The following is a 15,571-nucleotide window of genomic DNA, read 5'->3' as shown; positions in this document are numbered from 1 at the left end:
ACAGCAGTGTAAATTTGCTGGCCCCTCAAAATACTTCAACACACAGCCATTGATGTCTAAACCGCTGCCAGCAAAAGTGAGGACACCCCTAAGTGAAAATGTCCAGATTAGGTCCAAAGTGTCAATATTTTGTTTGCCCATCATTATTTTCCAGCACTGCCTTGACCCTCTTGGGCATGGAGTTCACCAGAGATTCACAGGTTGCCACTGGAGTCCTCTTCCACGCCTCCATGACGACATCACGGAGCTGGTGGATGTTAGAGACCTTGCACTCTTCCACGTTGCATTTGAGGATTCCCCACAGATGCTCAATAGGGTTTAGGTCTGGAGACATACTTGGCCAGTCCATCACCTTTACCCTCAGCTTCTTTAGAAAGGCAGTGGTGGTCTTGGAGGTGTGCTTGGGGTCATTATGTTGGAGTACTGCCCTGTGGCCCAGTCTCCAAAGGGAGGGGATCACGCTCTGCTTCAGTATGTCACAGTACATGTTGGCATTCATGGTTCCCTCACATGAACTGTAGCTCCCCAGTGCCGGCAGCACTCATGCAGCCCCAGACCATGACACTCCCAACACCATGCTTGACTGTAGGCAAGACACACTTGTCTTTGTCCTCACCTGGTTGCCACCACACACACATCATCTGAACCAAATAAGTTTATCTTGATCTCATCAGACCACAGGACATGGTTCCAGTAATCCATGTCCTTAGTCTGTCTTCAGCAACCTGTTTAAGGGCTTTCTTGTGCATCATCTTTAGAAGAGGCTTCCTTCTGGGATGACACCCATGCAGACCAATTTGATGGTGTATGTTTGAGCACTGACAGGCTGACCCCCAACTCCTTCAACCTCTGCAGCAGACTGGCTGACTGAAACTGAGCTGGCAGCACTCATACGTCTATTTCCCAAAGACAACCTCTGGATATGACGCTGAGCACGTGCACTCAACTTCTTTGGTCAACCATGGTAAGGCCTGTTCTGAGTGGAACCTGTCCTGTTAAACTGCTGTATGGTTTTGGCCACCATGCTGCAGCTCAGTTTCAGGGGCTTGGCAATATTCTTATCGCCTAGGCCAGTGATGGCGAACCTTGGCACCCCAGATGTTTTGGAACTACATTTCCCATGATGCTCATGCACTCTGCAGTGTAGTGGAGTATCATGGGAAATGTATTTCCAAAACATCTGGGGTGCTAAGGTTCGCCATCACTGGCCTAGGCCATCTTTATGGAAAGCAAAAATATTTTTTTTTCAGATCCTCAGAGAGTTCTTTGCCATGAGGTGCCATGTTGAACTTCCAGTGACCAGTATGACAGAGTGAGAGCGATAACACCAAATTTAACAAATCTGCTCCCCATTCATACCTGAAACCATGTAACCCTAATGAGTCACATGACACCGTGGAGGGAAAATGGCGAATTGGGCCCAATTTGGACATTTTCACTTAGGGGTGTACTCATTTTTGTTGCCAGCGGTTTAGACATTAATGGCTGTGTTTTGAGTTATTTTGAGGGGACAGCAAATATACACTGTTATACAAGCTGTACACTCACTACTTTACATTGTAGACAAGTGTCATTTCTTCAGTGTTGTCACATGAAAAGATAGAAGAAAATATTTACAAAAATGTGAGGGGTGTACTCACTTTCGAGAGATGCTGTATACATGGCAGATGCTTACACATACATAATAAATAGGAAATTGGACAAAACACCATTTACGCCATCTGGTTTCCCTGACGCCTCTCATCACAGATTCTGCCAAGTCTCATTCACCTCCAGTATCTCTCAATTCTGATCTCCACTGTAACCCTTGAGCTGAGCACACATTCCTATTATTTAAAGAGTTACAATGTTGCTTCTTAGAACCACTGCATGTGCTCACTATGAACAGCGTTGTGGCAGATGTTGGCGCTATATTAGTTAGTAATAAAAAAAAAAAAAAAACAATCTTTTAGAAAGCTCCAGTCCTTGTCTGCAGCATTCCAGTGTCAGGACGTCTTTCCCCAGAACAACCAGTCAGCCGACCAACACAATCTCTGCCTCGGCCAGCTGTGCTCCTTGGCCGCAGCGCGCGGCGGTTTGGGATTTGTCATCGGATACTCGCTGCTCAGATAATCACAGACCAAAATGTGCGTTTTGCAACACAAATCAGAGCAGAGCTCCAGCAGTGACCTCCCCTGTGTGCGGATCCATTTATCTAGCAGAGGGTGGAAAACTACAAGTGGCCTGCAAACAACGACCTGAACGATCAAACGTTCTTTTCCAAAGTCATTTTCAGTCCTTTTTTTTTTTTGTTTTTTTCAATCTGTAACAATTATTCCTAACCAGGCAATTTTTTTTGTGATACGGCACTGCGTTACTTTAACTGACAATTGCGCGGTCGTGCGACGCTGTACCCAAATAAAATTGATGCCATTTTTTCCCCACAAATAGAGCTTTCTTTTGATGGTATTTGATCCCCTCTGCGGTTTTTCATTTTTTGCACTATAAACAAAAAATAAGCGACAATTAAAAAAAAAAAAAAACACAAGATTTTTTAACTTTCTGCTATAAAACATGTCCAATTTAAAAAAAAAAATCAAATTTCTTCATGAATTTAGGCCAATATGTATTCTGCTACATGTTTTTGGTAAACAGAAATCCCAATAAACGTATATTGCTTGGTTTATGCAAATGTTATAGCGTCTACAAAATAAGGAATATATACTGGAATTTGTATTTATTTTTCTACTAGTAATGGCAGTGATCAGTGACTTATAGCAAGACTGCAATATTGGGATGGCCAATTGGACACTAAGTGACACTAATAAAGTGATTGGTGCTAAAAATATACACTGTCACTGTACTACTGATACTGGCAGGGAAGGAGTTGTAAACATCTAGGGTGATCAAAAGGTTAACTTTGTGCCTAGCCAGTATTTGTGTTTACTATGTGTGCTGCTTTTACTAAGAGAAGAGATGGATTTTAGTCCCTACTTTGCAGGAACACAGTTTCTCATGTACAGTACTTTAGCAAACTAAATGCTTTTCAGTTATGGTTTATATCTTATTTTTAAAGACCCTTTAACAGACCAATAAATGCTTTTGATCTGGTCGCCAACCAGTGGTCTGTAGTTCTGGTTCCTGTGAACTCAGAGGGAGGCCCGAGAGTAGTTCAGAGAGCAGAAGGTGAAGGAGGGGACCTTCCAATGGCGGCACTGATCACAGACGGTGGGAGGAAGCACAGGGCTTGAGCACATGGATGCATAAGGAGGTGAGATCCAATGATAAGTCTCTGTAAGGCAGCAGTGTGATGTGGGGGGGGGGGGCAGAGAGCTGGAGCATTGTATGTATAAGGCAGCAGCGCGATTCAGGGGGAGAGGGGTAGGGGGCTGGAACATTGTGTGTATAAGGCAGCAGTGTGATCCAGGGGGAGGGGGCAGAGAACCCAGAGTATTGTGTGTGTATAAGGCAGCAGTGTGATCCAGGGGGAACGGGCAGAGGGCCCAGAGCATTATGTGTCTATAAGGCAGCAGTGTAATCCAGGGGGAGGAGGGGCAGAGAGCCGGAACATTGTGTGTATAAGGCAGAAATATGATCAAGGGGGAGGGGGGACAGAGGGCCCGGAGCATTGTGTGTGTATAAGGCAGCAGTATGATCAAGGGGGAGGGGACAGAGGGCCCGGAGCATTGTGTGTGTATAAGGCAGCAGTGTGATCCAGGGGGAGGGGGGCAGAGAGCCACAACCTTGTGTGTACAAGGCCTGTAAAATTCCTGTTAGTGGTCCACGGGATTCAAAATTTGTGAAGTTAGTAGTCCATGACAGGCATGTACTGGCCATTGGGACTACAGGGAGTTTCCCGGTGGGCCGATGGCTCAGTGGGCCACTCTGATGCAAGGGGGCTGGTGATGGCACACTCTGATGTAAGGGGGCTGCTAATGAGACACTCTGATGTAAAGGGGCTGCTAATGAGACACTCTGATGTAAGGGGGTGCTGATGGGACTCTCTGATGTAAGGGGGCGCTGATGGGACACTCTTATGTAATGGGGCGCTGATGGGACACTCTTATGCAAGGGCGCTGATGGGACACTCTGATGTAAGGGCGCTGATGGGACACTCTGATGTAAGGGCGCTGATGGGACACTCTGATGTAAGGGCGCTGATGGGACACTCTGATGTAAGGGGGCGCTGATGGGACACTCTGATGTAAGGGGGCGCTGATGGGACACTCTGATGTAAGGGGGCGCTGATGGGACACTCTTATGTAAGGGGGCGCTGATGGGACACTCTGATGTAAGGGGGCGCTGATGGGACACTCTGATGTAAGGGGGCGCTGATGGGACACTCTGATGTAAGGGGGCGCTGATGGGACACTCTGATGTAAGGGGGCGCTGATGGGACACTCTGATGTAAGGGGGCGCTGATGGGACACTCTGATGTAAGGGGGCGCTGATGGGACACTCTGATGTAAGGGGGCGCTGATGGGACACTCTGATGTAAGGGGGCGCTGATGGGACACTCTGATGTAAGGGGGCGCTGATGGGACACTCTGATGTAAGGGGGCGCTGATGGGACACTCTGATGTAAGGGGGCGCTGATGGGACACTCTGATGTAAGGGGGCGCTGATGGGACACTCTGATGTAAGGGGGCGCTGATGGGACACTCTGATGTAAGGGGGCGCTGATGGGACACTCTGATGTAAGGGGGCGCTGATGGGACACTCTGATGTAAGGGGGCGCTGATGGGACACTCTGATGTAAGGGGGCGCTGATGGGACACTCTGATGTAAGGGGGCGCTGATGGGACACTCTGATGTAAGGGGGCGCTGATGGGACACTCTGATGTAAGGGCGCTGATGGGACACTCTGATGTAAGGGCGCTGATGGGACACTCTGATGTAAGGGGTGCTGATGGGACACTCTGATGTAAGGGCGCTGATGGGACACTCTGATGTAAGGGGGCGCTGATGAGACACTCTGATGTAAGGGGTGCTGATGGGACACTCTGATGTAAGGGGGCTGCTCAGGGGACACTCTGATGTAAGGGGGTGCCGATGAGACACTCTGATGTAAGGGGCTGCTGATGGGACACTCAAAATGTAAGTGGGCCGGTCTGGATGAAGTCCAGGGCCAAATTTCTTTCCCAGTCCAGCCCTGGTCCATGAGGTCTTGAAAGGTTGGGGACCACTGGTTTTGGGGGCTGGACCACTGATATAGATGCCAACGGTCCTGGATTTGCTGGGATAATCTCTTGGCATTCTGTCCCCTGATGCTGTGTCCAGAGCTGTCTTGGGATTACAGCATCAACCTTATTTGAGTTACTTGCAGGGATTGGGTCACAATTGGGCAGTTCCCGCGTTTTTAAAGGCGGTGTCTGCGCAAGACCAACTTGTAAAAGTGACCATAATGGGCAGTCCTTGCATATTTAGAGGAGGAGTCTGGGCAGGACCAGCCCACAAAGTGGGGATCGTAAACTAGGTGGATGAAATGGAATTGTGGGTGGGGGATTGGGAACACACTGTCGGTAAGTATGCATTTGTAAACTGTTGGCGCTATATAAATCCTGTATAATAATAATTTGGAGGCCTTCCCTGGTGCCTGCAATTTGCGGTTAGCAGATTTCGATGTGTATTATTAGTATGACCTGCATGGGTTAGCTCTGCGACTAGTAAACTATCCATCTCTCTGCATTTCATTATAATACATCTGCTTTTATTATTTGGCGTATCTGCTATATTCATTTGGCATGCAATACGGTAGCTTGCACAGTCATTACAGACTCCAGATACTTCCCTACCCCAATCCTGCCCTCCCTGGTCTGCATTCTATTATCAATGGATAAATGCAAAACCAACTTTTTTTCTGGAGCCGAGCTGTACTAAAATCTTAACATACAGTGCCTTGAAAAAGTATTCATACCCCTTGAAATTTTTCACATTTTGTCATGTTACAACCAAAAACGTAAAATTATTTTATTGGGATTTAATGTGATAGACCAGCACAAAGTGATACATAATTGTGAAGCGGAAGGAAAATTATATATGGTTTTCAGAATTTTTTTACAAACAAATATGGGAAAAGTGTGGGGGGGGGGCGTGGTGGACATTTGTATTCCGCCCCTTTACTCTGATACCTGTAACTAAAATGGAGTGGAACCAATTGCCTTCAAAAGTCTCCTAATTAGTAAATAGAGTCCACCTGTGTGTAATTTAATCTCAGTATATATACAGCTGCTCTGTGAAGCCCTCAGAGGTTTGTTAGAGAACCTTAATGAACAAAGAGTATCATGAAGGCCAAGGAACACACCAGACAGGTTAGGGATAAAGTTGTGGAGAAGTTTAAAGCAGGGTTAAATTGACAGGCTGGGAAAGGAGAGCATTAAATCAGAGAAGCAGCCAAGAGGCCCATGGTAACTCTGGAGGAGCTGCAGAGATCCACAGCTCAGGTAGGAGAATCTGTCTACAGGACAACTATTAGTCGTGTTCTGCGCAAATCTGCCCTTTTTGGAAGAGTGTCAAGAAGAAAGACATTGTTAAAAGAAAGCCATAAGAAGTCCCGTTTGCAGTTTCTGAGAAGCCATGTGGGGGACACAGCAAACTTGTGGAAGAAGGTGCTCTGGTCCGATGAGACCAAAATTGAACTTTTTGGCCCAAAACGCTATATGTGGGGGAAAACTAACCCTGCACATCACCCTGAACACACCATCCCCACCGTGAAACATGGTGGCGGGGATGCTTTTCTTCAGCAGGGACAGGGAAGCTGGTCAGAGTTGATGGAAAGATGGATGGAGCCAAATACAGGGCAATCTTAGAAGAAAACCTGTTAGAGTCTGCAAAAGACTTGAGACCGGGGTGGAGGTTCACCTTCCAGCAGGACAACGACCCTAAACATACAGCCAGAGCTACAATGGAATGGTTTAGAGCCAAGCTCTCAAACTAGCGGCCCTCCAGCTGTTGCAAAACTACAATCCCCATGGGGCATTGCAAGGCTGGCAGTTACAAGCATGACTCCCACAGGTAGAGGCATGAATGGACTTGCAGTTTTGCAACAGCTGGAGGGCCGTCAGTTTGAGACCCCTGGTTTATATCAAAGCATATTCATGTGTTAGAATGGCCTATTCAAAAATCAGACCTAAATCCAATTGAGAATCCATGGCGAGACTTGGCACACCACGGATCTGGTAGACAGATTACTGGGAGGGGCTTGGGAAGACCCAGCTGTCATGGTGCAGGTTGGCACCAATGAAAAAGAGGCAGATGGGGTGTCCTAAAGAACAATTTTAGGGACTTAGGAACTAAATTGAGGAAAAGGACCTCCAAGGTAGTATTCTCAGGAATACTACTGGTACATTGAGCCACAGCAGAAAGGCAGAGGGAGATTACGGAAGTAAACAAGTGGCTCAAGAGCTGGTGTAGTAAAGAGGGGTTTGGGTTCCTGGAGGACTGGGCCGACTTCTCAGTTGATAACCGGTACTATAGAAATGACGGACTGCACCTAAATGAGGAAGGTGCAGATCAGCTGGGAATGAAGATGGCCAAAAAGAGGGGTTTTTAAACTAGGCAACATCACTAAGGGGGCTAGGCAGGAGGAGGAATCCTTATGGGTAGAGCTCCAAAGGGATGACGCTAAGGGGAAAATAATACTGGGAGTATGCTATAGGCCCCCTAATCTGAAGGAGGAAGGGGAGACAGATCTCCTATTACAATTTGGATTAGCAGTAAGGACGGGAAGTGTTATCATAATGGTGGATTTTAATTATGCAAACATAGACTGGGCGGAGGGAACCGTGCATTCAGCTAAGGCTCGCCAGTTCCTAAATGTCTTACAGGACAATTTTATGGGTCAGATGGTAGATGCACCAACTAGAAATAAAGAGTTACTGGATCTACTGATTACCAGCAATACAGACCTGATCACGGATGTGGAAATATTGGGCAATTTAGGTAACAGCGATCACAGGCCAGTTGGCTTCAGTATAAATCACACAAATAGGAAACATAAAGGGGAATAAAAAGGACACTGAATGTCAAAAGAGCCAACTTGCTAGAAGGCATAAATTGGGATAAAATCTTAGGAACAAAGAACACAGAGGAGAGATGGGTTTGCTTTAAGAACATATTAAATAAGGGCATTAGCCAATGCATCCCATTGGGTAATAAATTTAAAAGTGCAAACAAAAGTCCTGGATGGCTTAACTTCAATGTAAAAATGCATACAAAAGCAAAGGAGAAGGCCTCCAAAAAATACAGGATTGAGGGATCATCATCAGCATTTAGACATTATAAAGAATGCAACAAGAAATGTAAGGGTGCAATAAGGACGGCTAAGACAGAACATAACAGACACATAGCGGAGGAGAGCAAAAAAAAAAATACAAAGAAATTCTTTAAGTATGTAAACAGTAAAAAAGAGGACAAACCATATTGGCCCATAAAGAATGAGGTTACAAAGGATGGGGAGATTGCAAAGGTATTTAATTTATTCTTCTCTTCCTCAGTCTTCACGAGGGAATCAGGGGGCCAAAACTGCAGTGTTTATCCACATGACAACTCACAGGAAGCACCTCCATGGTTAACAGAGGACAGAATTAAAATTAGACTTGGGAAGCTTGACATTAATAAATCACCGGGAGCAGATGGCTTGCACCCAAGGGAACTCAGTCAAGTAAATGCCAGACCATTGTTCCTAATCTATACTGACAGTCTACTGAATGCAATGGTACCAGCTGATTGGAGAAAAGCCAATGTAGCACCAATATAGAATATAGGCCAATTAAAAAGGCCCTAAAATAGATCCCTGGGAATTACAGACCAGTTAGCCTAACATCAATAGTATGTAAACTCTTGGAGGGGACGATAAGGGACTATATACAAGATTTTAGTAATGAGAATGGTATCATTAGCAGCAATCAGCATGAATTCATGAAGAATCATTCTTACCAAACCAATCTATTAACTTTCTATGAGAAGGTGGGTTTCCATCTAGATAAAGGAAGGCCTGTGGACATGGTGTATCTGGATATCTGGTATCAGATAAACGTTCACTGTACAAAATAAGGTCCATTGGCATGGACCCTAGGGTGAGTACATGGATTGAAAACTGGCTACAAGGGCGAGTTCAGAGGGTGGTGATAAATGAGGAGTGCTCGGAATGGTCAGATCATAATAGACCTGGAGGATGGGGTAAACAGATCAATCTCTGTATTTGCAGACAATACTAAGCTAAGCAGGGCAATAACTTCTCTGCAGGATATGAAAACCTTGCAAAAAGATCTGAACAAATGAATGGGGTGGGCAACTACATGGCAAATGAGGTTCAATGTAGAAATATGTAAAATAATGCATTTGGGTGGCAAAAATATGAATGCAATCTATACACTGGGGGGAGAACCTCTGGGGGAATCTAGGATGGAAAAGGACCTGGAGGTCCTAGTAGATGATAGGCTCAGCAATGGCATGCAATGCCAAGCTGCTGCTAACAAAGCAAACATAATATTGGCATTAAAAAGGGGATCAACTCCAGAGATAAAACAATAATTCTCCCGCTCTACAAGACTCTGGTCCAGCCTCACCTGGAATATGCTGTCCAGTTCTGGGCACCAGTCCTCAGGAAGGATGTACTGGAAATGGAGCGAGTACAAAGAAGGGCAACAAAGCTAATAAAGGGTCTGGAGGATATTGGTTATGAGGAAAGGTTGCGAGCACTGAACTTATTCTCTCTGGAGAAGAGACGCTTGAGACAATATACAATACAATATATGATTTCAATATACAAATACCGTACTGATGACCATACAATAGGGATAAAACTTTTTTGCAGAAGGGAGTTTAATAAGACTCGTGGCCATTCATTAAAATTAGAAAAGAGGTTTAACCTTAAACTATGTAGAGGGTTCTTTACTGCAACGTCGGCATGGATGTGGAATCCCCTTCCACAGGCAGTGGTCTCAGCGGGGAGCATCAATAGTGTCAAGAAACTATTAGATAAGCACCTGAACGACTGCAACATACAGGGATATACAATGTAATACTGACATATAATCACACATAGGTTGGACTTGATGGACTTGTGTCTTTTTTCAACCTCACCTACTATGTAACTATGTAAGACTTGACTAGATCTGACAGAGCTTGAGATATTTTGCAAAGAAGAGTGGGCAAAAATGTCCCTCTCTAGATGTGCAAAGCTGGTAGACATCCCCAAAAAGACTTGCAGCTGTAATTGCAGAGAAAGGGGGTTCTACAAAGTATTGACTCAGGGGGGTGCCATACAAATGCAACTACACTTTCACATATTTATTTGTAAAAAGGAAATTGAAAATCATTTATCATTTTCCTTCCACTTCACAATTATGTGCCACTGTGTTGGTCTATCATGACAAAATGTGGAAAATTTCAAGGGGTATGAATAATTCTTCAAGAACCTGTACAGCCAGGGATTCACAAATAAAGAGTGATTGAAGGAGAAAGGAAATGATAGCTACATTTACTGGGGAAAGTGCTGCTTCATGCTCCCTCCAGTGCCGCGCAAATTCGATCATGTGATCTGTGATACAGCGGAGCATCAGAATTCCAGCTGGCTGATCCTTTCCTTTTCAAAGCACCATCTGAGTCTGGAAATGCATCCACCTTTGAAGGTATTTTTACGCCCCTTATTAGACCTCTGACAATTCTCAGGCAGACTAACATTTTATTGAAGTTTACAGGAGAGAGATCATACCCCCATATTATGATATACACATCATTATTGTCCTTTGCAATGCTTTACAGAAAAAAAATCAGGAACAGAGGCTGATATTTGAATTATTTTTTAACTATTTATTTTGAGGACAAAATGATTTTCTGAAGATTATAAATTGCCTGGTACTTACCTGGGCATGTCCGGGATCTGTGAGGCAGAGGGAGAGTGTGAATAGGGCCACGAGTCTGCAAAAAAACAAAAACAAAAACACAGAAACCAGTTTTAGTGACCTCAAAAGATCTTCAGAACACCACAAATTAATTTCTCTGATGATCTGCTCATTGATTGGTTGAAAAACCAAATTAAAAGGAAATGCGTGGGAGGTTTCCATCCCTGACTCTATAACATGAGACCCAACTTGAATGATTACATTTAAATGAATGATTACATTTAAAATACAATGAGCCTACACATTATAGTGCTGATAAAATGACGTCATCCCTTTGTAGTGGATAGGCTGCATTCTAAGTGATGTCATTGCTCTCTAGTGAATGGATAGGCTGCATTCTCAGTGATGTCATTGCTCTCTAGTGAATGGATAGGCTGCATTCTCAGTGATGTCATTGCTCTCTAGTGAATGGATAAGCTGCATTCTCAGTGATGTCATTGCTCTCTAGTGAATGGATAGGCTGCATTCTCAGTGATGCCATTGCTCTCTAGTGAATGGATAGGCTGCATTCTCAGTGATGTCATTGCTCTCTAGTGAATGGATAGGCTGCATTCTCAGTGATGTCATTGCTCTCTAGTGAATGGATAGGCTGCATTCTCAGTGATGTCATTGCTCTCTAGTGAATGGATAAGCTGCATTCTCAGTGATGCCATTGCTCTCTAGTGAATGGATAGGCTGCATTCTCAGTGATGTCATTGCTCTCTAGTGAATGGATAAGCTGCATTCTCAGTGATGTCATTGCTCTCTAGTGAATGGATAAGCTGCATTCTCAGTGATGTCATTGCTCTCTAGTGAATGGATAGGCTGCATTCTCAGTGATGTCATTGCTCTCTAGTGAATGGATAGGCTGCATTCTCAGTCATGTCATTGCTCTCTAGTGAATGGATAGGCTGCATTCTCAGTCATGTCATTGCTCTCTAGTGAATGGATAGGCTGCATTCTCAGTGATGTCATTGCTCTCTAGTGAATGGATAGGCTGCATTCTCAGTGATGTCATTGCTCTCTAGTGAATGGATAGGCTGCATTCTCAGTGATGTCATTGCTCTCTAGTGAAAGGATAGGCTGCATTCTCAGTGATGTCATTGCTCTCTAGTGAATGGATAGGCTTTACTCAGTAGGGACTACATAATTTAAATTCTTTGGAAAATATAAAAATATTATTTCAGTGATTCATGGTATAAACAAGTTTCTTTTTATTTGCCCAGTCTGATAGCTTGCAGACTTTATATTAATCCTCATCAACATGGAGGCCAAGAAAAAGACAAGTATTTAAAATTTTTGTTTCGACGTATTCAAGAAGAAGAAGATGATGATGATGATGAAAAAACACGCCGAGGCAATGAAAGAATGTTTCTTGAGCCGGAGATAAATGTGTCTTTGGGATGGTTGTCAAGATTAAAAACAAAAAACATTTTCTCTTGTTATATGGCATCCAAAGAGATGTGTCTATTAACCCTTCTCCCGCTCTATCTGGCGATCAGAAGACCTCTCCGTGGGCCGTGCCGGGGACCCAGGGCCAGAAAAGTGCTGTGTGGATTGTTCTGCCAGTTCAGGCTTAATGAAACATTATTCTTGGCTCTCAGTGCCGGGGTCTCTGGGAAAGGAACGGTCTGCCGTAATGATTCATTAATTGGTGGAAAAACCTCAGGAAAATAACGTACCGATTTCCCTTTCAATTCATTTCACATATTAGTCTTCCCCGCCCACCTATAGGTGAACCCTTTCTAATGTGTTTAGCAGCCTTAAAGGAACACTTTGTGCGAGCGGGATCAGTGTGCCGGGACAAAATCTACCTATTCAGAGCCTCCGAGTTCCAACCCAGTATTCATTTTATATGACTGAGCCAAATGCTACAGGGCTCACTTGTCTCTAGTGAATGGATAGGCTGCATTCTCAGTGATATCACCGGTCTCTAGTGAATGGATAGGCTGCATTCTCAGTGATATCACCGGTCTCTAGTGAATGGATAGGCTGCATTCTAAGTGATGTCTCCGTTATCTAGTGAATGGATAGGCTGCTTTCTCAGTGATGTCTCCGTTATCTAGTGAATGGATAGGCTGCATTCTCAGTGATGTCTCCGTTATCTAGTGAATGGATAGGCTGCATTCTCAGTGATGTCTCCGGTCTCTAGTGAATGGATAGGCTGCATTCTAAGTAATGTCTCTGGTCTCTAGTGAATGGATAGGCTGCATTCTAAGTAATGTCTCTGGTCTCTAGTGAATGGATAGGCTGCTTTCTCAGTGATGTCTCCGTTATTTAGTGAATGGATAGGCTGCATTCACAGTGATGTCTCTAGTGATTGGATAGGCTGCATTCTAAGTAATGTCTCCGGTGTCTAGTCAATGGATAGGCTGCAATCTAAGTGATGTCTCCGTAGTCTAGTGAATGGATAGGCTGCATTCTCAGTGATATCACCGGTCTCTAGTGAATGGATGCTTAGTAATGTCATGATCTCTAGTGAGTGAATAGGCTGCATTCTCTGTGATATCACTAGTCTCTAGTGAATGGATAGGCTGCATTCTTAGTGATATCACTGGTCTCTAGTGAATGGATAGGCTGCATTCTCAGTGATGTCTCCGTAGTCTAGTGAATGGATAGGCTGCATTCTCAGTGATGTCTCCGTAGTCTAGTGAATGGATAGGCTGCATTCTCAGTGATGTCTCCGTAGTCTAGTGAATGGATAGGCTGCATTCTCAGTGATGTCTCCGTAGTCTAGTGAATGGATAGGCTGCATTCTCAGCGATATCACTGGTCTCTAGTGAATGGATGCTTAGTAATGTCTTGATCTCTAGTGAATGAATAGGCTGCATTCTTGGTGATATCACTAGTCTCTAGTGAATAGATAGGCTGCATTCTTAGCGATGTCTCCGGTGTCTAGTGAATGGATAGGCTGCATTCTCAGTGATGTTACCGGTCTCTAGTGACTGGATAGGCTGCATCCTCAGTGATGTCACTGATCTCTAGTGAATGGATTCTTTATTAATGTCATGATCTCTAGTGAATGAATAGGCTGCATTCTCTGTGAATTCACACTGTGCAAGCGGAAACATTTTGCATGGACAAAGCTTCACTATCAAGTAGGGATGCACCGATACCAAGTATTTGGGCAAGTATCGGCACTCGCCCAAATGCTCCTGATACTTTGTGGTGCGATTCAATAGAAAATGTATGGGCCCAAAACGCACTGCAAAGAATCGTATGCAATTTTACCAGCATTGTGGTGCAATTACCCCCCATCGCTCCTCTGAGTTTGTATATAGAAAGGGTTTAAAGCGAATCTAGTGGGCAATTTAAAAAAATTTTAGAACTCACTGCTGGAGGTGGGTACAGGGCACAGTTGCAATGTATAGGCGGTCTGCCCCCAAGATGACATCACTTCCGCCCTATACCCACAGGGTACTGGAACTTCTCCTCTCAGCGGGCCTAGTTTTCTATCATCGGCGTACCGTGACACCTATGTAGATTATTTTGCATGCAATTCCGGCAGGAATTGCACTGCATTCCTGTTCAAATCACATTTGATTCTTTGCAGTGAGATTTGCGTCTATTTTTATTGTATTAATGCAAGTCGCACTGCAAAGTATCGGTACTCGGTATCCATGAGTACTTGACCGAAAGTATGTGTGCTCATGTAGCACCCTGATGTTTAGGCAGGGCTGCTATTAAATTTAGTTGCCAGGCGATAGTTGCCTTGGCCAATTAATAGATCAATTGATTTCCCCCTAAATTCTGGAACTGTTGCACTTCTCTCTTCTGTCACTAGGTGGCATTGGATAAGACAAGGGCATAGCAAACACAGATTATGGATGAATGGGGTATGGGCAGGGATTTTCTTTGGTCCCTTGCCCTGGTGGGAGAGCCTATTTGGGTGGAATCAGGTGATCGCGGGGTTCTGTGCCACCTGGACAGCTGTCTGGGTGGACATGTGTTGTATTGCCCCGGGCTGCTAGGCCAGAAACCTAAGGCCTATCCCAGGGACACCTGGCTGCTAGGCTGTCTGGGGCCTATCCAAAAGCAGGAGAGCAGCGTAAGGTTGGGACTTGCGGGCTTGTAGTCCGACCAGAAGTAGCAGTTCTGCCGGCTGGCTAACCAGTTGTGGTCAGAGGTAGAGGGGAAGCTGTTGCCACTAAGGAACCAACCACCTTGTTACTGGAGACTACTGTGAGTAAGCGGAGGCCAGTACCAGAGCAGACTTCTGGCCAACCGGGGATGGTGAAGAAGTGGGAAAACTTCAGCAAGTGCCAAGTCAGGGACCCATCGGGACAGCAGAGGTGACGCTTGTGGAGCATCAGTGAGTGCCAAGCCAGGGACCTAGCGTGTCCGCAGGGGTGACGCTTGAAGAGTATCTGTGAGTGCCAAGCCAGGGACCCAGCAGGGAACTGGGGGTGATGCTTGAGGAAGATACTGAGTGCTAACAGTGGAAGAGCTCAGGGGGTCCAGTGGCTGGTGGATCTGAAGTTTAGTGAGAGAGAATGGGAGCTTTCATTGAGTGAAGAACCACAGTGAGCGATTGTGGGGTAAGCGGAGCGCTGTTCGAGTTGCAAATAGTTGGATATAATTACAGTTAGTAACTTTTCTAAGAATGTTGCCATAGGAGACAATGTCCTACCTATACAGAAGTGGTGTCTGGCTGGAGGCCTTCACCTGTGTATAGCTGCCTGCCTATAGAAGTCTCGAAGTCTGCC

The 15,571-nt window shown here is 45.0% G+C and overlaps 1 protein-coding gene across 1 annotated transcript in view; it reads right to left on the bottom strand.

The window, feature by feature from the left end:
- FBLN5 (fibulin 5) overlaps nucleotides 1-15,571 on the bottom strand; it is a 156,334-nt gene that overhangs the window by 128,567 nt on the left and 12,196 nt on the right. The window contains exon 2 of the mRNA XM_077466752.1: nucleotides 10,848-10,902. Coding sequence (XP_077322878.1) covers nucleotides 10,848-10,902 — 55 coding nt within the window. The remainder of the gene's footprint in view (nucleotides 1-10,847; nucleotides 10,903-15,571) is intronic.

Source organism: Lithobates pipiens, unplaced genomic scaffold (assembly GCF_037356315.1).
Source record: "Lithobates pipiens isolate NorthernLeopardFrog02 unplaced genomic scaffold, aLitPip1_a1.2 Scaffold_37, whole genome shotgun sequence".
In the NCBI taxonomy this organism is placed as follows: domain Eukaryota; kingdom Metazoa; phylum Chordata; class Amphibia; order Anura; family Ranidae; genus Lithobates; species Lithobates pipiens.
This window is presented reverse-complemented; position numbering and strand designations above follow the sequence as displayed.